This window comes from Xiphophorus couchianus, chromosome 2 (genome assembly GCF_001444195.1).
Source record: "Xiphophorus couchianus chromosome 2, X_couchianus-1.0, whole genome shotgun sequence".
NCBI lineage: Eukaryota > Metazoa > Chordata > Actinopteri > Cyprinodontiformes > Poeciliidae > Xiphophorus > Xiphophorus couchianus.
In genome coordinates this window covers 2,770,207-2,791,775 of record NC_040229.1, presented here as the reverse complement: position 1 = coordinate 2,791,775, position 21,569 = coordinate 2,770,207, and the positions used below count along the sequence as shown (strand labels likewise).

Here is a 21,569-nt window from a genome sequence, read left to right as displayed (position 1 = left end):
TCAAACATGTTGCAGCTCATGGTGAAATGTTAAATGTTTACGCACAAAAGGAAACTAAAACCAACAAACTTCTCATTTATAAAACACATCTGGATTATCTGCATTTATTTTCTAAAGTTTGTTGTTTTCCACCATGATTAACTTGGAACACGTGAAATAAGATTAAGCATCATCTGATTGTGGCCGAAGCGTAAATATCCATGGATTCATGTGGAGCCGCCATCATTAAACCAACTGGTAACTCTGAGCAGATGTTTGAGACGCGTTTCTGAGACACTTTGTTCTGTTTCCTGGGAGAGCAGATCGCCGTAACGCTGAGCAGGTGATTCTGCCTTTCTGCTTCCCAACAACCTCAAACTTTAACTCCTACAGTTTAAAACCTTCTTCTTTGTCTTGGTTTTAAACTGAAATGTATAAATTCACTATAATTCATCTTATTCAGCCAACTTACAGCAAATCTTCAGGCACTTTCACATCCTGTTCGGTACGAGCCTCTGATTGGATAATTCCTGCAGGGCGATTATCTCCCAGCTGCAACAAGTTATTTACCCCCAACTGATGCAACCAGGAGATAAAATAAAACCTTTCTCGTAACTATTTTATTGTTAAAATATGCATGAGAACTAATAAAACCTGATTTTATGCATCCTGTCCTAAAGCTCGCCTTTAAAATCTGCAGGCTAATAATGATCATTTTTAAAATAAGTCTTAAATATGCACTTTTTAACGGTTCACGCCAAACAGTTAAGCCTAAAATTATTCACATCCTGCAGATTCTGACTGGAGGTTATTTTTTAAATTTACTAACATATTTTATCTGCTTAGAGGCGATATGAACGTTTTGGATCAGTGGACAGAATCAGAGCAGGAAGCTGAAGATTAGGGTGATGGTAAAGAGGCCTTCCAACCTCAAAGAGGGAAAATATCAAAATACCAGCCGTATGGAGCTAAAATGGGGCCATACAGTTTGTACAAAAGAAAAAAAAATGAAACTGAAAACAAGATTTGAACCTGAAAATTTATTTAAAAAGTGGGAGAAAAAAGTTTCAGACAGAAAAAAAAAGATTTGAAACAGAATAAAAAAATTAGTCTGAAAAAAACTTTTTAAAACTGGAAAAAAGATGTAAGTTTTATTTTTCAGTTTCATTTTTTTCCCCTTGAACAAACTTTATGGCCCCAATTTAGCTCCATACATTAGAAACATGCAGAAAGCTGTTCAGTTATTAGAAGAAGCGTCTGACTGTTGAGACGATGATGAAGGTTTCTATTTAATTTCCAATAAAAATCATTTACTAAACCAAAACAACCAGGTTTGATTATGATTATTTACTTTTATAAATGTGTCTGCAGAGGTAGAGTTCTTTGCAGATATATTTTATAAAAATATACAGAAGAGAAATTAAATTATTTTTAATATAAATCTGCCAGGGGTGTGAATACTTCTGAACTTCACAGTAAAGTCACCAAATGTTGAATCCAAACTGAAAAATAAAAATTATTTCACAAAGATTAAGAAAAAAGTTTAAGAGGAAATTTTTTTTTTATTGATATAAAAGTTTCACAGTAAACATTTTTCCACTAGAACAACAAATAATAAAATGGTTAAAATGGGTTTAAAACACATTTAATGAATGCAAATTATTCAAGATGAGTGGAGACGAAGAGTTATTTTATTTATTTAGTTTCTGGCATCTCTTTGCAGGAGAAATGATTTTATAAACAGATTAAAACATGAGCATATGTAGGAGATTATATCAGAGATTATAAAACATTTTTATATATTTGTTAGAAATCATAAGAATGATCAAGCCCTAATAAGTTACACCAACAATTTTTTTTTGTTTGTTTTTGTGGGTTTTTACAATGTTGGTTGTTTTTTAAAAGATTAAAGTCCTTCATCTTTGACCAGGTAATCTGGGATGTTGTGGAAGGAGCTCACAGATACGGTCAGAGACATGGCGCCGGGGTCAGAGGTCGAGGCCGGCGGGGGCGAGGGAAGCGGGTCTGTGTGAATGATCTCATCCACAGCTGGGACTGCGGGCGCTGCTGCCGCCGCGGGGTGAGTCCGCAGGTGCTTGCGCAGGTACGCGGCGAACAGGAAGGCCTTCCCGCAGTGTGGGCAGCGGTGCGGTTTGCTGGCCGAGTGGATCTTCTGGTGCTTCCGCAGCCCCGATCGGTTCTGGAAGCCCTTCCCGCAGCTGTCGCAGACATGCAGCTTTTTGTGCTGCTTGGCATGTTCCTCCAGCTCCCCCAGCTGGCCAAACTCTGCACTGCAGGTTCGGCAGACGTGCAGCGCAGCGGGGTCGGCCGGGTGGAGCGCCTCGTGGGCCTGAACCTCGTCCCAGGAGGCGAAGGTGGTGTCGCAGAGGGCGCAGGAGAACTGTGGCAGCGTGGTGTGGGGGGTGAAGCCGGTGGTGGAGGTGGAGGCTGAATCTTCCGGCTGCTCCGCCAGGTGAGTCCTTTCGTGCTTCCGCAGACTCGAGGAGACCACGAATGACTTCAGGCACTCCTCGCATTTGAAGGGTCTCTCTCCGGAATGAACCCGCCGGTGCTTGTTGAGGCTGGAGCGCTCAGTGAACGACTTGTCGCACTCGGTGCAAGAGAAGGGCCGCAGCCCGGTGTGCACCAGCATGTGGCGCCGCAGGTCCCAGGATGCCACGAAGGCCTTGTCGCAGCTCTGACACTTGTACGGCCGCTCCCCGGAGTGGACGCGTTCGTGCACGGCCAGGTCAGCCGGCTGCCGGAAGCGCTTGGAGCATTTGTCGCAGGGGTACGGCTTGAACCCCATGTGAGCGCGCTGGTGCCGCCGGAAGCTGGATGGGTCGGAAAACATCTTGCCGCACTGGGGGCAGAGGAAGGGTTTCTCCCCAGAGTGCGTGCGCAGGTGGGACTGGTAGGAGGACAGCTGCGTGAAGCCTTTCCCACACTGCTCACACTGGTAGGGCTTGTTCTGGGAGTGGATTCTCTGGTGGCACGCCAGCGATGACGAGCGGGAGAAGGCCTTGCCGCAGTCGGAGCAAAGGAACGGCTTCTCGCCGGTGTGGGAACGCTCGTGGTTCTTCAGGTCCTTCAGCTCCGTGTACGTCTTCCCACATTCCTCACAGGCATACGGACGATGGCCCTGATGGTTCCGTTTGTGCTTCCTGAACACAGAGGGGTCGGCAAAACTCTTCCCGCATTCGGCGCAGAAGTATGGCTTCTCTCCAGTGTGGGAGCGTTCGTGGACCTTCAGCTTGGACAGGGTGGGATAGCTCTTGTTGCACTGGGGGCACGAGTACGGTCGCTCACCGCTGTGCTGCGTCGTGTGGATCCGCAGGCAGATAGCCTGCATGAAAGCTTTCCCACACTCAGGGCACACGAAGGGTTTCTCCCCGGTGTGGGAGCGGCTGTGGTTGCGCAGCTCCGTGGTCGTCTTGTATGCCTTGTGGCAATCCGGACACTGGAAGGGCCGCTGGGAGGAGTGGGTGCGTTCATGCTTGGAGAGCTGAGCTTTGCTAGAAAATGTTTTGGTACATTCAGAACATGCATGCTGCTGTTGCCGCTGCTGCTGCTGCTGTTGCTGCTGCATTGCATGCGCTGCCAGCTTGTGGCTCTGCAGAGCTGACATGCTTTTGAAAGTCTCTGTGCATGTGGAGCATTTGAAGCTGGGTTTGGCTTTTGGAGGTCTGCCTCTGCTGCGTTTTTTAACCGGCTGATCCCTCACAGCCTCTTCTTCTTCGCTGTCATCATCCTTCTCTGGGGGGGTAAACTGCTCTGCAGGAGGCGGGCTGCCAGGCTGAGGGGAGGCCATTTTTATTTCTAAAAGCAGATCAAATTAAAAACAGATTTGCAGTAAGTATAAAATAATTATAACAGGAATTAGATGAATTAATGTTGATCAGATGAATTGAAACTGCAAATAGAACATCCTGGAACAGAAAAAGTAGCACATAATCACAGAAATATGTGGGGATGCTGTTATTTATTCTCAAAATGGCTGGCATTAGGACCTCAGGGACAATAAGCTAACCGCTTTGATGACAGAGGAAGTCGCTGCAGTGACAGCTGTGCAGACACGGCTGCCACCGCAACAGACTGCGCTTCTGATTAAGGCCTCCATGTCAGCGGGATGGGGGCGCGACGTGCGGGACACGACATGTATGTATCCGCCGCTGCTAGCTGTCAGGCTATTCATGTTGACTCAAAATGGTTGGCTTTAGGACCGCTGGTTGCTCAAATCAGACCGCAGATCTCAGGAACGGGCGCCGCTAAAACCACCAACCTTTCCCCAAAGCGTTCTTTAAAACAAAAACGATCGGTTCTTACCGGAATCGGTTCATAAACAGTCGGCAGACTGAGTCCCGGAGAGACGGTAGCTTTAACTGCGAGAGTCGCTGTTTACTGGAGGTGTCGCGTCGGCACTAGGACCCTGGTGACGACAGCAACGAGCCAGAGAGTGTGCATCAATAATGTGTTTAATGTTTAACTATTAAAATAAGATAGAAATAATATAACCACTTCCAGAATAAAAAATATTTAAATTAATATAGTAATATTTGTATTCTTACATCTACACGGTAGCATCGCTAGCAACGTCAGCTATTTAATGTAGGCGTCTCAGACAACAATAAATAATTTCCGGTACTTCCTATAAAGTTTAATATTTTAATGTAAAATTTTTATTTATTTATTCATTTATTTTATTTGTCTAAATCTCAGGGTTACCAAGTGTTTGCCTTGATAAATAAACAATTATTAGCCCACTTAGCTGGGTGCTGCTAAGACGGAAGCATTTCGCTGCTACACATTTCCTGTTTCCTAGCAACCAGAGCGATGTGGATGGAAGAAGAAAGGACAGTTTGATCAAAGGGTTTGTCATTTATATGAAAAATAGGTTAAAAAACAGACAATATAAGTGAAGATTTGTGCAGGCATTAAAAACATCTCCAGGTATTTAATCTTTAATTCGTTCTTCGTCGTGAAGCCTGTATTTTATTGAAGGACGGATGTTTGTTTAGCTAACTGGGGGCCGCTGTCCTCTTCTAACTGCCCAGTTACAACTGACTTGTTGACTTGTGTCCAACACTGACTTTACTGTAATATTGTTTTACTCTCGGCAAACATATTAATATGTTTTATTAAATTGTAGATAGCCGCTGTTTTCTGGTTATTGGTCCAGTTTGTAAAACAGGTGCAGACATGTTAGCCTGTAAGTAAAACCCACTAAGTTTAAAAGGGACGTTAAATTGATTATGCAGGTTTATATAGGAATAGAATAGTACGGAACAGGATTAGGGCCATAAAAAAAGCGTTCATACTTTTTTCTCAGAATTTTTATTTTTTTTCCCCACTGATTAACAACATATATACAGTATATACAGTATGTATATATATACTGCTCAAAAAAATAAAGGGAACACTTTAAGTGTTAAACACCTGTTTAAGTGTTCCCTTTATTTTTTTGAGCAGTGTATGTATATATATATAGAGAGAGAGAGGGAGAGATCATATAAATATGATCTAAATAAATGGAATAAAAAAGGTAAAAGGTACATTCTAGTTTTTTGGGTGTTTTTTTAGTTGATGAATACTGATTGTAATTTTGCCTCAAGAAGTGATTTCAGTGATTAACAAGATGCAGAACACTGACATAAAATATTCATCCTAAGGTTTAAGTATTTATTAGAACAACAATAAATACCTGAGATTTTCAAAAGGAAAAAAATATTTAAAATACACAAAATAAAAAATTAAAATAAAAAAGGAGTAGTAATTCGTTTTCATGTGTAGAAAAAAACTTTTCATTGTCCACATTAAGAGTTGCAAAACAACTCAGTGACATAAAATCTTCATCATAAGGTGTTTTTTTTTATAACTTAACAATTTCTCAGTTTAATATTTGGCAGATTTGTTTTTTCTGTTGGTCAGTAATTATCTAACTCTCTTTTCCAGATTTCTTCTCGTGGTGTCGTGTGAAATGGTTCCTGGGTCTTGCAGAAGGATCTGGATTCCTGTCAGGAAATAAATTGCAGAACTAATGCGACGGTTGCGTGCTGGGCTGCCGTATCACAGGCAGGACTGGGATTTCTTACTGCAGACGGCGTCCCAACATGTCCAGCCCGCTGCAGCGCATGGATGCTCATCATCCACTAGAGGACGACCGCAAATTCAAATGCAACGAATGTGGGCGTGGCTACAGACACGCCGGCAGCCTGACCAATCACAGACGGACTCATGAAGTGGGTTCGTTCCTGTGCTCCATCTGTGGGAAAGAAAACTGGAACGCCTCGGCCATGAAGAACCACCTGCGCAGCCATGCCTCGCTTAGGAAGTACTCCTGTGCCGACTGTGGGAAATGTTTTCGTCTGGCGGCGCAGCTGCAGACGCACCAGACGGTTCATCTGCCCTGCAGATCCACACAGGGCAGCGAATGCGACCAGCAGTCTGAACGTAACGAGGACGCAGACATCGCTGCGATTCCCACGTTGCAGCCAGAGCGCTGCAGCGAGGCGCCAAAGAGACCCTTTCACTGCGACCAGTGTGGGAAGTCCTACATCCACCAGCGCAGCCTGACCAATCACAAGAAGAGCCACCAGCTGGGCGTGTTTGAATGCACCATCTGCTTTAAGCTGTGTGGCAACATGGCCGCCCTCTACAGCCACCAGAGGACCCACAGGACGCGAGGCGAGATGGATCAAAGTGCAGCTACCGGGTCAGAACCGGACCTGTTCCATAACCAGAAACGGGACACTCCGGAGAATTTCTGCCTCCTGTGCCAGGTGTTTTTTCCTGGAAATAGGGAATTCCAGGAGCACATCCGTCTCCACAGGTCTTCGCCTGAGCCCGATGTTTCCCTGCCGGAGTCCGGCTTCAGTCCATCTGCTGCAGAGGTTCTACAGAACTTTGATCTGAGTGGGTTTGATGGTCCGGATGCAACAGATGCTGCGGTAATCAGCGCATCACGGAGCGCTGTAGAAGAAGAAACGTCCGCTCCGGATCCGGATGAGAGACCCTTCAGGTGTCACACCTGTGGGAAGAGCTACCGTCACTCCGGAAGCCTCATCAACCACCGGCGCTCCCACCAGGTGGGCGTGTTCCGCTGCGCCGTCTGCAGGAAGCAGTACCCCCACCTGGCCGCCCTCAGGAGCCACCTACGCCTCCACCGACCGCGGCGGCCATCTTTCCTGCCGCCCGCAGAACACAACTGGCTCTGCCCGGAGCCTGTAAGCCAGCAGAACCAGACCGGGTTTGGATCAGATCAGGAAAACATGGCCGCCGACAACGCAGACGGCGAAATGTTCTCCACTCGGGGTTTCTGCTCCAAGGTTGCCATGGCGACGCACATGTGCGCGGACTGCGGCGAGATGTTTGCAGACGTAGCCGGGGTCAAATCCCACAGCTGCATCCTGCTGCACCAACACACACCTGCTGACCGGCCCTACAACTTAACCTTTGACCCAAGGGACGCCCAAAGCCCGGAAACAACAGAGTTCAACTACTTTGAGCAGGGTTGCCATGGGAGCAGCGCCGGAGAAGACGAGGATCCCGACGAGGACGATGACTATCAGTGCTCAGTGTGCGGGATCAGCTACAGCAGCATGGCGGCCCTCAGGAGCCACCTGAGGGGCCACACCCGGTCCGACGGCGGTCCGCAGGGCGCCGACCCCACACAGCCAGAGTCTGGAGAGATGCTGATCTGCAGCAGCTGCGGCGTCTCCTGCATCAGCTACAGCCACCTCAGCAGCCACGACTGCGCAGCCAAGCAGGAAGTGAAGGTCACCGAGGAGGAGGAACTGAGGCCCGGTGGCGGTGGCGGCGTGGAGCGCCAGCATCGCTGTGATCAGTGTGGGCGGTCATACCGCCACGCCGGCTCGCTGCTCAACCACAAAAAGTCCCATAAAACGGGCGTGTTCAGATGCTCCGTCTGCCAGAAACGCTTCTACAACCTGCTGGCGCTGAAGAACCACCAGAGGTCACACTTTGACCTCAAGAGGTCGGTGCATCGACAATGATTCATTGATCGATTATTCTGACAATTAATCAGATAAGAAAGTGATGCATGCTATAGATTTTTCATTTAAAGCTCTGTGGTGGCGCAGGGGGTTAGCACGGCCTTAGTCCTCGACGCGGATGTCGCGGGTTCGACTCCCGGACCCGACGACCTTTACCGCATGTCTTCCCCCCTCTCCTCACCCTCCTTCCTGTCTGCCTACTGTGGAAAAAATACGAGCGACTAGCGCCGCAAAAACTCTTCGGAGAAAAGAATAAAATAAAGCTGCAGGACGTGATTTTTATAAAATTTATTTTTTCCATGTTTGTTAAAATCGTCAGATAATCAGAAACAGATAATCTGAGAAAAGATCGATCTCGCTGAGCCGCTAATGCAATCTACAAAAACAACCAATCAGAGCCAGGATGTGGGTCTTAGTGCTGTCCATCACACTTGTGTACGTGCTAATAAATGTGTGGGAAAACAACAAAATTGTTTATCTGCCATCATGTGTAGCCATGCTAACTAGCCTTAGCATTTGTAGCTGTGTTGCAGTGTAGCAAAGAGCAAGGGATACAGATAAGTAGGAGAGTGATTGACAACGCTTAGACCCTCCTCCTGGCTCTGATTGGCTGCTTCTGACTGACTGATGTATTGATATCTATCTATCTAGATAGATAGATAGATAGATAGATAGATAGAAAGAAATGAGTGGGGGAGGAACTGCGCCTCGGAGGCGGGGCTAGGTCCATCCAGGCGTTTTGCAGCTGACTGGTTGCCATGGAGATCAAATGATTTCTCAAAAAGGCATTAAAGAATCAATAACATTACAACATGATGGAAAGATGAAGTCTATTTTAATGACACTGCCCCTTTAAATAATGAACTTTTCAGTGTTTTTGTAATGTAAGGTTGAGGTTTGTGGTGATGAACTGAGATGTTTGGTGTTTGTTTCTGCAGGTTTGCCTGTCAGGAATGTGGAAAAGCCTTCAAGCTCCAGAAGCAGCTGCTGAACCATCTGAGAAAACACAAACAGAACCGAGCCAAAACCCAGGATCTGAGCGATCCGGTCCAGGTTGTCCTGCCGGAGGAAAGATGGCGGCAGGCGGCAGCACCGGACGGCGAGAAGCGGCCATTCTCCTGCGACCAGTGTGGCCGAACGTACCGCCACGCCGGGAGTCTGGCCAACCACAGGAAGTCCCATCAGACGGGGGTGTTTTCCTGCAGCGTCTGCAGCAACGTTTACTGCAACCAGCTGGCCTTGAGCAACCACCTGAGGATTCACCTGGCCAAGAGGCTCCTGTGCCAGCGCTGCGGCAGAGGCTTCAGGGGCCCGGCGCAACTGCAGGCGCATGTCTGTGCTGCGCTCAGACCAAACGCCGCCGCGGGCCGGACGGGCCTCAGGTGCAGGAAGTCCTCCGACCAGCAGGCGGCGCCCTCCTGCGAGGAAGAGGAGCGGCCGTTCAGGTGCGACCTTTGCCCTCGAAGCTACCGGCATGCCGGCTCGCTGCTCAACCACAAGAGGACGCACCAGACGGGCGAGTTCAGCTGCACCGTCTGCGCCAAGCGCTTCACCAACCGCGCGGCGCTGCGCGGCCACGCCCGCATCCACAGGAACAGGAAGTACGCGTGTGCGGCGTGCGGGAAGGCCTTCCGCCGCGCCAGCGTCCTGCAGAACCACCAGCGGCTCCATGGACCGGCGCCGAGCTTCCAGGATCAGACCGGGCGGAAGAGGCAGCGCTGCCTCAGGGGTCAGGAGGTCACAGTGCCCCCTGCAGTCCAGGAAGAGACAGAACAGAAGTGTTTCAGGTGAGTTTATGAGATATTTATCCACAAACATAAAAACTATGAAAACCTAAAGACTAAAGACTAGAGATCTAAAGACTAAAACCTGACTCAACTAAATAAAATAACTTTAACATGTTTTCACTCAACAGTAAAAAAGTATTTGGTAGAAAATCTACTCAAGTACTGAGAAACTGATCAAATTATCAATCATTTAATATTTAAAATTACTTAATCTTACAGATTAAACTATAAAGTTAAGTGGAAAGTTTGGAATTTTAAAGACAAAAATGACAATAATTTATAAAAGTAACACAAAAAATAACAAAATCAGACAAAAGAAAATTGTTCAAAATCAGTTTCTTTCAATAAAAAAACAGTTTAACAAAAGCTGCAGTTGTGTCTGAGTTTGTTGTTCATTCAGTCGGGAGAAAATCCAGAAATTTTACTTAAGTAAGAGGAGAAATACGTCATAATAAAATTACTCAAATAAAAGTAAAAGGTACAGCTTAGGAATACTCCTAAAAGTACATTAGTTAAAAAGAGTTACTCAAGTAACTGTAACTAGTTACTACCCAGATCTGACACATTTTTATCTGTTTTTCAGGCTCATGATGACCAGGCGGAAAAAAAAACTAAAAATCATTAGTTTCCACTAATATGGAAAAAATGTATATTTTGTATTAAAGTTACACACTGCAGCTCTAAATAAAATGGATTAAAATTGGATGGGAGATTTTCTGTTTGAGGCATCGGCTGGTTCCAGTCTGAATGTTTGTGACTCAGGTGTGACCTGTGCGGCCGCTCGTACCGCCACGCCGGATCGCTGCTCAACCACAAGAAGTCCCACGCCGCAGTGATGCACCAATGCAGCTTCTGCCTGCGGACGTTTCCCGACGCCGTCGGCCTGCAGCTGCACGCCCAGATCCGCCGCCAGTGCTGCTCCGAATGCGGCAAAACCTTCTGCCTGGCGACGCACCTTCAGAGCCACATGGCGGCTCACGCCAGGAAGCCGGCTGCCACCGCCGCCGGGTCAGACCCTAACCCTGACCCTGACCCGCAGAGCGAGGACAAGAGCCACGTGTGCGAGCACTGTGGCCGCGCCTACCGCCACGCCGGGTCGCTACTCAACCACAAGAACAGCCACAAGACGGGCCGCTTCTCCTGCGCCGTCTGCCGCAAGGAGTTCTCCAACCTGATGGCGCTGAAGAACCACCGCCGCATCCACACCGAGCCCCGGCGCTACCAGTGCCTGACCTGTGGCAAAGCGTTCCGCGTCTCCACGCAGCTCGTCTGCCACCGCCGCATCCACACCAAGGAGAAACCGTTCGACTGCCAGCGCTGCGGGAAAACCTTTTCCAGCAAGTCCAACCTGAGGCACCATCAGAAGCTGCACCAGAGCGCCGCGCAGCCGGGCAGCGACCTGGGTGCCTTCCTGTGACATCATGCTGCACAACATGATGACGGGATGAGGATCACTGCTGACATAAATACATCACACCTCACCGCCGCCATCTTGGATGTGGCACTAGGAGCGCGTCTTTATGTTCATGATATTTATCCTGTTATTATCAGTAATTGTAAGCAGTATTTCCTCAGAAAGATTTCCTTGGTGTTCAGAGACGTGGTGGTTCTGGAAGGTCCGGTTAGCAGGTAACAGAACTCTGTCTTTATTCAGCGTGAATCCAGGTGAGTGTGACTGACTCAGCAGAAACCTGCAGACTGAATCTGAACGTTTTCATATCCTGATGGACCAAACTAAAACTATAAACTCTGTTTATCTGTTAATAACGACATTCAGAGCAACTAAATACCTCCTGGGTTTGGATGAGATCCGGAGCCAGAATATTAACCAGTTCTGCTGATATTAGTAACCGGTTTACGTATCAGGGTCAGTGCAGAGTGAAAACAATGAGAAAACGTCTCAAAAATTTGCAAGAGAAAAATCACAAATTTAGAGAAAACGTCTCGACTTTTGAAATTGAGAAATTTTCATGTTTTTTCTTAGATTAAGTTGAAAATATTTGACTTGTTTGGAGTGAAATTGCTCCTTTTTTCCATCTGCAGTGTCCCTGATTCGCCGTCGTACTTTCTGCCTAATCGATGTATTTGATTATTTATTGCTGTATTATGTGTGTATTTTACTAGAAAGTTTTCTGACTGCTGTATAAATATCATGTAGCCTTTAAAACATCAGTCAGATGATGATGATGATGATGATGATGCCCTCTGAAGGATAAACCTGACCTCTGGTGAAGATGCATAAAAATCCTTAAATGTAATAATCTGTAATAAATTTCTCATATTGATACTTGCAGCAGGTCGGCTAATGGTTGCCATGGAGACTGAGAGTTGCCATTTTTAGCTTCAGCTCTCTCCATGCACAGAGCCAGAAAAAACATGGCTCCTCATCCATACGTCGTCTCTGTGTCGCGTCATAATTATTCCCCAGGGAAACAAAAAGTAATGGATTATTAGTCAGACGTTTATTTTAAAGAGGATCAAGAGAATTGTGCCATTTTCTCCTTTAAACTAAACTTTAGTTTCACTTTAAGGCTTTTTCTGCCTTCTTTTCCAGAGATGTAAAAGTATCAGTGAAAACCTGAATGATTTATTTCTTCACTCGTGGCATTTCACACGTTTTTTCAGCTGAATCCTGATGCATTATGGGAGCACAAACCTGGTTGCTCCTTTCATTTTAACTTTAAAACATGAAGAAAAATAACAAAACAGAAAAAAACTTTTTCCAATCTTAAACATTTTTTGACATGATCTCAACCAAAAATGTTCTTAAACTGTTAATTATGTTGTTTTTTTATATTTGTTGCCTTTATATGTGACTATTTAATGATCTCTGACCTCATTTATGAAATACCTCAGAAACCTGTTGCCATTGGAAACAGAAACACTCAGACTCTTTGGTTCATGATGCCACTTCCTGTTTAATGTGTCCTGGGGACAGGAAGTCTGTGGCGGTTCGGTCCGGTCCGGTCCGCTGTCCAGCAGAGACAGGTCAGTGTTGGGTTGGGACATTATGACTGTCTTTTATTGTTATTAATATTTATATTATCATTATTATACTATATGCAGGTTGTGAATTCTGATGAAAATGTTGTTCGGACCTCATTTAATGTTTCTTCAATGGGAGAAAAATGAAATAATATCTAATAAAAACAACATTTACTGAATGATTTGACTCTTGTGATCAGAACCTCATACTATGTTATAAACATAGAAGTTTTTCTAAAGGGTATAAAAAATAGGGCAAAAAAAGGTACATTTATGATTGTTTAATAAATGATGTGAGACAAAAAGCCTCTTGTGGCTCCAGATCTAACAGATAAAAACTCAGATCTTAAAATGAAGCTTAATTTTTATCTTATTAAAGAAAAACATTGAGGATAAAAAAATTAAATTGGTTCAAGGAACCAATTAGCAACAGTTTCTTTGCCAGAATGTGTCATAAGAAATTAATCTAGTATTATCTCAGTAGCAGAGGGGCTCTGGCCCCCTGCTGGCCCCCGTCTAGAACCACCTATGTTCACAGAAACTGAAATTATGATAAAATATTCAATATGAACAAAGTTAAACACCTGAAATGCGTCATTCTGCCCAGCAGGAAGGTTCTGGGTTTGAATCCCTGCCTGCCTGAGGTTTGTGTTTCTCCTCATGCCGTTTCCTCCAACAGTCCAAAAACAGGAGATCCAAGAAAACAGCAAGAAAGTTTCAATGTTTCTGAATAAAAACACAACAAACATCCACAAACGTTGTCAGTTTTATTGTGAAAATATATTTGCTACACAAAGGTTTGAAGTCAGAGAAGCCAGTGCATGTAGGGAAGAAACGAAGCAGGAGAATAAAAGCCAAGTGTTAGTTATCGCTCTGCAGCATTTCACTAAAAACCTTCACTGGAGTCCCGTTGAAATGCGCTTCTCTCCCTCACAGTCGGTGTGTTGCTGCGCTGCGAGTCGCTTAAAAAAATAAATAATATACACATCTTCTAAAAAAAATTAAAAAACTATTTGTGAAGTGATTCCTCAATGCAGTTAAAAACTACCTTGAAATTAGCTCAACAGTTTGTAAAAACCACGTCTGTTACTGTCTGATAGAAAATCTTTTATCAAAGTGAACAAACGAACCCACTTTGCTGCTTTTAGCCGTAAAGTCACAGAAACGTGTGGGAAGAGCGTCCAGGTCGCGAGGAGGAGCTCCAACTAAAACACTGCAGGTTGTTTCCCGCTCCGCATTCCTCGCAGCATTCCCACATGTTAGCAGTTTGGAGTGAGTGTCTAGAGTTTCACGCATCCTGTCCTGCCTCTTCTGGAAGTCAGGAACAGTAAAAACAGAACAACAGCGCTGGAATGAGCGAACAGTTCATTAAAAAAACAGTCTGTTGGTCTCAGGAGATGCAGTAACAGTGAAAACAGGGCCGGATTTAGAGGAATAGGGGCCCCTGGGCTGGAGACCAGTTTGGAGCCCAAACCCACCAAAAATTATAAACATTTTTAAAAAATCTGTTACAGATGTAATTTACAAACTACAGCGCCCCCTAAGGGATGTCAGGGATTATTTTGCTCCATGAAAATAACTCAAAAATAATATAATTAGTTTGGATGTAGTTTTATTTCTTTCTCTCTTAATGAAGTTTCCTTTAATGTCTTAAAAGGAATTTAAAGGGGCGTTACGTATTTCCTTGCCACATAGTGCTATTTCATAGCATCATCAAGTTAGTATGTGAATAACTAACTTCTGTTGGTATAAAAATGGTATTAAAAGAAATGTAACACCTTAAATTTGGGCCTCCGTCTCTTTAAAAACTCCAGATGGTTCTGAAGCTCCGCCTCCAGGAAGTCGTCCCAACATGGCTCCTCTATTAACCCTTTAACAACATTTTTACCAGCGTTGCTCTGAGCAGCAGCTCCTATAATGAGCTCAATAGATGTTTGCTAATTGCTGCTGGCTAGTCTGAAGGATCTGAATGGGGGAGGAGCTGTGCCAGGAAGGCGGGGCTAGGTCCACCCAGGTGTTTTACACAGCTGAATGGTTGCCATGGTGATTGAAAGATTTCTCAAACATGCATGAATTAAAACAACATTCCAGGGGAAAACATTGTAACATGATGGAAAGATACAACAGGATATTTTTAACACCGCCCCTTTAAATGCCATGTTTGACCTGTTTTACTTCTGCACAAAAGTTTGCGCTGCGTTTGTGTCCTAAAGATATAAACCTGATACGTCACAAACGAGATGCTAACATACATGGAAAAGTAGCAGAAAGACTTCCAGTATTAGAGATGTCACATTAACGGACCAGTCAAAACATTATTGAGAGGAAATGCAAACAAAAAAGATCCCCATGGCCACTAGGGGGCTCTGTAACAAACACTGACAAATTAGCAGGTACAAACTGCTGGTTGGTTGGGTAAAAACATCTGGCAGGGGGCGCCATGTTGGTCCAAAAAGACGCAACTTCATCATCTTAATATTTGAGTGTTGCTCAAATTAATAAAAAACCAACAATATTTAAAAAACACCACATGCAAAATGAGCGCCTGCGTTTAATATGAGGTAAAGAAAAACAACTAAACCTTTTGGGGGGTGTCCCCTAAATGTGGCGCCCTGGGCTACCGCCTGTCAGCCCTTTGTAAGCCTGGCCCAGAGTGCATGAGGACAGTCCAGCCGGTGCGTACTGGGGACGTTTCTCCTAAAGCTCGCTACATTCAAATGGCCTTAATGTGCCGAACAGTATGTCTTCTTCACGTGTGCAGTAAGAGGCCGACGCGTCGCTTCGCCGCTTTGTCGCTTCGCCGCTTTGTCGCTTCGCCGGAGTTCACACCAGAACACGACTTGAAGTCTTAACGGAATCAAACGTCTGGAAACCCACCAGGCCTCCAGGTTGGAGTCTCAGTTAATGCATAATAAAGACAGACATTTCCTGAACAAGATACCAAACTAGTGTATAACGTTGTTACTATTCCTACAAGGTGAGCAGAGGCTCAGCGGGTCGCCTGCTGTCTGCCGGACCCGTTCAGAACTGAGCTCGTCTCCTCACCAACAGTCCAATAAATAAAGATTGGTCCGTCTGCAGCCGGAGCCGCGGTCCCGGGGTTCGGTACGCGGCCCGTCGTCCAGAGGTTCCTCAGGCTCCGTGGTTCGGTCACATCTGATTGAGGAGGGGATGAGGCTGCGCACAAGAACCAGACGATTTAAAAACGGGTTCAAACTGCCAGACAGACACATGAACAGAGCAGTTTATCGTCTCAGCTCTTTGTGACAAACAGTTTCAGGCGTAAAGTGATTATTTATTTTATGACAGGATAAAAAACAGATTTATTTTACATTAGATTTGTGTAAAGCAGATTTTCTCTTCAGTAGATGTTAAAATTCATCCTGAAGTCAGAGGAAGATTAAAGTTTTAGGAGCTCTGACTGTCCGAACCGTCAAGGTAAAGAGATTACAGAGCAAAACGGTGTAAACATTACCGTTAATAATATTAATAATAGTAATAATAAATACCTACTCGGCTGTTTAAGCTTGGTAAAGTGGCCCCGCCGTCTCTTCGATGGGTTCTGTAGAAATCAGAAAATAAACTCTGAGCTCAAATCATCACAATATTATAACTGATAACTGCAGGAAGTTTTCACACCCTGTTCATGTTCGTTAAAAAACGTGTCAAGGTCAAAGGTCACAGCTCTGTCGTCTCAGATTCACTCGTCAAGAGGAGAAGAAATGTTTTAAAAATCCAGTTTTCCCTCACAGAGATCATTAAAAACTTCAGAATTTGGAGATTAAAACTCATATTTCTGAGATTCAAAGTTTCCCACATCAAGCTGGAGGAGAAAAGTTTTGAAAATCGGGTTCTACCTCTCAGAGGTCGTTTGTGTGATTTGCGTCGATGCATCATGACTCCGATGATCAGAGCGGCGCCGATCAGAACCACGCCGAGGACCGAGAAGCTGGTGATGGCCGCCAGCTTCCAGACGTGCGGCGTCTCCTCCAGAGGTTTACCTGCAGCGGGACAGAGAGGGTAACACCGAGGGGCAAGAGGAGCCGCTCTGACCCGGCCTCTTCTATAGATCTAAACACTTCCTACGGAAGGCCCTTAGTGCCATGAAACAAAAATAAAAGCCCAACAGGAAGCCATAATATCAACTTTCAATCTCATAATTATGAGATCAAAAGTTATAATTTGCAGATACAAAGTTATAGTCTTAACATTCAGTAATAATTTTGAGGCTAAAACATAATTTTGAGATACAAAGTCAAAATGATTAAATTTAAAGTCAAAATGATAGAATATAAAGTTAATTTTTAGATTTAAGATAATATTTTTGAACTTCATAGTTGTAATCTTAACATTCAGCACAGGTTTTATTTTTTCATTAATGGCAGAAATGGAGTTCCATAGAAACAAAAACACTGAAAGATATTGTTTTAATATCTAAAATGTTCTGATTAAAGGAGCGTTATGTGATTTTTATAAGCAGAAGTTAAATATTCTACGGTATTCTAGAATATTCAGCCGGCGCAGACGCAGCCGGCGCAGACGCAGCTGCAGACGCTCACATGTGTTGCAGGACGGGGTTTTGGGGTACTGCTTGCAGGAAGTGCAGGGAACACAAACCCCCAGGTCTGAGCTGAAGAACTCTGAGGTCTGGCACTGACCTGCAGAAACACAAAGATCTAAATTCAGAAACTAAAAACATTCTGGATTTGATTCTTTTCGTTCCGTTTCTCCGGATCTGGTTCAGGTGAAACCAGAAACGTTTCTGAAGAATCTGCTGCTGTTTGTAAAACGACATGAAATGAGGAAGAAGCAGGAAATGAGGTTTTGACTTCCTGTGAAGGGAAGGTTTAATTCCTGAGATGATGATGATGATGATGATGATGAAGCAGAGCGGTTTCCTAACCTCTTCCTCTGAAACATTTGCTGTCGCTTTCATTTCACTTCACAACTAACCAGAAACAGTTTCTGCCTCCATTGTTAATAAATAAATAAATATAAATACATAAAAACAAAACAAAAAAATCAGAATAAAATTCTCATGTTCGGATTAGGATTAGGATTATTTCTGTCTGGTTCACTGCTGCAGAAAGAGAGAGAGATTCTTCTAATTCAAAATTAATGTCTATAAGCAATTTGGGGTAATCCAGATTATGAGATTAAAACTAAATTATGAAATACAAAGTCATAATTTTAAGATTCAAACATGATTTTTAGATTCTCTCTGGCTGCAGTTCCTTTCGTTTCCACATACCTGCAGTATGTAAACTTGTGGTTTGGACAGACAGCTGATGTGTGCGGCAGAGCAGCAAGTCAGTCAGAAAGTATTCACACCCTAAGAGGATGCTCTTCCTCCTGAAGGCCAAATCAAAACCAGAGTCACGGAGACACAGAAACCGATCAATCAGATCAAAACCAATCAATCAATAAAAGATGAGCCGATTCATTTTGTGACTTCAGGTTCAAATTAACACTTTTCACTTTCTCACCTCAGGAGAAAATGGGAAGATTGAAATAAAAGTCACTTTCTGAGACATTTGTTGCTCATCAGAAAACGATCCCAGATTCGCGTTTCAAAAGCCAAAGTTGAAAATCTACTGACGCCTGAAAAGCTTTTAAATCATCCACTTCCTGAAACTTCCACGGCCAAATGGGAACCGGTGCCAAATCCATCACAGCGCGCCGTTCCCGGGGAAATGTTTACATCCACCTGATTAGTCCCATCAGTCACAAAGGCAGAGAACATTAAACCAGAACCACATGAGAACGGACCGGTTGTTAGCTCAGCTGCAAACCGCGAGCCACCTGCTCACAAACTCATGTCAGTGGCATGTTGGGCCCTGGGCCCCATTACAGCCGCAGAGACCCAGCAGAGTGAGTCACTTCACAGCAACAGTCACTGGGAGCGAGAGAGTCACCGCTTCTGAGAAACAGTCAGGATTCAGACACACGTCATCCCACTGGAGCGCCGCGCAGCGCAGCGCGGCGCAGCGCGGCGCAGCGCGGCGCAGCGGGGTTCAAAAGGTAACAGGGAGGAAGTGGAGCGTGACCTTTGTTCAAACCGGAGAGAGAGAGAAAGACAGAGAGAGAGACAGAGAGAGAGAGAGACAGAGAGAGAGAGAGAAACAGACAGAGAGAGAGAGAGACAGACAGAGAGAGAGAGACAGACAGACAGACAGACAGAGATCCACTGTGATGCTTATCAAACAAAAGCCTGATGCTGATCATCTCAACCGGCTGAAAAAAGGATTTAAAAGCCGCTGAGCTACTTATTCCCACATGTCTGAGCAGAAAGCGGTCCGCGCCATCTTGGTAGGCAAGCGCAGCGTAAATAATGGATGAACCACGGCTTCAGATAATATATGGACACTCTTCTCCAATGCGCAAAAGAAATGTATATAAACAAAATGGCTGCTGTGGGGATCCACTGTACGAGACGGAAAACATGTCAGACGATGTGAACAAGCTGCTCTGATCTCCTGCTACCATAACGTTAGCTAGTGAACACCATCCAAGAGCGTCACCTGAAATCCATACAATCAGTTTATCCTCAGCTGTATGTTATTGTATTACAATATTTTGCAACTTCACATGCGAGCAACAACGGAGGCAAAAAGCTAATTCTTTTACACGCCATCCGTAGCCGCGGTGGAATGATCCGCTAAATGAAACCTGGAGATGAAGCTGTTATGCATTTAGTGCAGGAAAAAATAAGGCTGAAAAAAATCAAAACCACTGCGTTATGACTTGTTGCTATAGCAACAGACAACACCACTTTATGTTTCAGGATTCAATACCAACAAAACACCAAAACATTTCCAACACAAAGAGCAGAACATTCAGTCTGCTACAGTCTCATGTTTTCAGGCTGATCACTGAGGTAGATTAGCTAGCTGCTATTAGCTAAGCTAACAGCAGTGGTAGATTAGCTAATTTAAACACCTACTGTACTGATGGTCTGTCAGTACATTAGTTGTTTAGGGAACAAGTTTTATTTATTTTAAATGAACCAAAACACCAAATTCCACATCACAGCCACATGTTACGGTTAGCAAAGTCAAGCTAGCATAGCTGACATAAGATTTGAGTCTCTTTCTTCCTAAACGTTTGCTATAGTTAACCAAGTTTAATAAATTCAATAAAAGCTGATTTAGGTTTAGCAAATTCAGTTTTTCAGTAAATCTCTGGATCAACGTGGATCAACTTATAAACGTTTGGTTGTAAAAAGACAAATACTTTGAGTTGTACTGAACATTTAAATAAATTAAATAAATTAAAAGACCATGAACTGCAATTCAAGAATGAAAATTTTCTAGAAAAATTCATCAAAATTACCACCTTTCAAATTTCTTTTGAAATTCTGAAAATCAATAAGTTCAACATTTTTGACTTCAAACTTGAATACAATTTTTCTAAAAAAAATTAATAATAAAATTCTGATATTAAGCTAAAAATTTATGAGATTTTTGGCATTTTTTAAACTTCAAACTCTGAAAATTCCTTATTTTTTCTAAACTGTCTTTGATTAATATTAAAATTTCGGAGTTTTTTTGAACAAATGTTAAACGTTTCGAGCTTTTTTCTAGAAAATGTCTGAGTTTTTGGCGGACTCGGCATCATCGCATCTCCTCCGGCTCCGACCGGAGCCTCGGAGCCTCGGAGCCGCTGGTGGGTTTGCATGTCGCGGACTGAAGGCGGAGGTTGTAGAACAGCTGATCTCCAGATGTCACTGCAATAAACTGAGCAAAAGTTTAGACTGAAACATGAAGAAACTCTGGGCTGTTTGTGTTCCCAGGTTTTATGACCTCAGTGTAATCTGAGAGGTGTTTTCCTCTGGGATTAGCTCCGAACTTCAAAGCAGAACAATCCTCTGTGTTTGGAGTCCAGCGGAGTGAAAATGTTTCTTTGTGCAAAATGGACCCAGGCAGCGCTGGCCCGGCCCGGCCCGGCTCGGCCAGAGGGCACCGCGGTGAAATCAGCCCATCGGAATGCGGAACCGGTGAGAAATGCAGCTGGTAAAGGAAGCGGAGCCGCTGGCGGGTCCAGCCTGATCCGGGTTCCCACAAACTAACAAAGCCGCGATTGTTCCAGTCCAGTCCGGGGAACAGACGCCGCCGAACCCGGACCCGGGCGGGACGCGTCCAGAAACATGGAGGGAAAGTTTTAAACTAGAGAAAAATGTAAATGTATTTACTCACTTTTCTCCGCGTGGAGCCCGGTGGAAGCCGCTAGAATAAATCCGCAGATGAGTGCGCAAACTGCGGCTGAAGCCATGGTGCCTGCGGGAGGAGAGCTGCTCGCTGTCGGCCACGCAATTCCCAAAAGTTCATCTGATTAGGAATCCGTGCTGGTTTTCAGCATGGAAAAGCGAGCATCAGAGTGAGTCATGCGGAGGAGTCTGCGCCGTGTTTTAATAGTGCGCACACACCCACGCTGCGCAGTTCAGCTCCTATGAGTCATTTCCTATGTAGCTGCGGCGCAGCGCGGACTCTCTGCGCCCACAGGAAACTCCGCCGCGGTTTCATCTCTCACACTTTTTTCACTTTCATTTTTCAAACGAAACTTTCAAACAAATCAGTTCAGGTATCGCGGTTTCACTCCGCACCGTTAGATTTGTAACATTTCACAGGCCACGCCCTGCGTGTTTTCCCACTCTGAACACCGTGTAGCCCAGGATTTATAGCCTCTCATTGTTATTACCACGCCTGCAGACGTCATGCTCCGCGTTGTGCCAAAAAACACAAGACTCTGGCAGGGGCCCGGGGTCCCTTACGCACAGCGAGCCGAGCGGGGGAAACAGAGGAGCGCG

General features: G+C 44.8%; 2 protein-coding genes across 5 annotated transcripts; one reads left to right on the top strand and one right to left on the bottom strand.

Moving 5' to 3' along the window:
• Positions 1–1,677: 1,677 nt before the first annotated feature.
• On the bottom strand, positions 1,678–4,440 carry znf668 (zinc finger protein 668). Its single transcript, XM_028040274.1, has 2 exons — positions 4,306–4,440; positions 1,678–3,798 (listed from the first exon to the last, which is right to left on the bottom strand). Exon 2 carries the CDS (start codon positions 3,788–3,790, stop codon positions 1,886–1,888), a length of 1,905 nt encoding a protein of 634 aa, XP_027896075.1. The 5' UTR covers positions 3,791–3,798; positions 4,306–4,440; the 3' UTR covers positions 1,678–1,885.
• znf646 (zinc finger protein 646) lies at positions 3,850–12,945 on the top strand. Of its 4 annotated transcripts, none has more exons than XM_028040260.1 (4): positions 3,850–4,137; positions 5,932–7,972; positions 8,930–9,778; positions 10,362–10,617. In XM_028040260.1, exons 2-4 carry the CDS (start codon positions 6,090–6,092, stop codon positions 10,411–10,413), a joined length of 2,784 nt encoding a protein of 927 aa, XP_027896061.1. In that variant the 5' UTR covers positions 3,850–4,137; positions 5,932–6,089; the 3' UTR covers positions 10,414–10,617. The 4 variants fall into 4 exon arrangements, with proteins under 4 accessions (XP_027896061.1, XP_027896034.1, XP_027896051.1 ...); XM_028040233.1 differs by having other exon boundaries at positions 3,851–4,137; positions 10,541–12,945; XM_028040250.1 differs by lacking the exon at positions 3,850–4,137 and adding an exon at positions 4,790–4,849 and having other exon boundaries at positions 10,541–12,945.
• Positions 12,946–21,569: the final 8,624 nt, after the last annotated feature.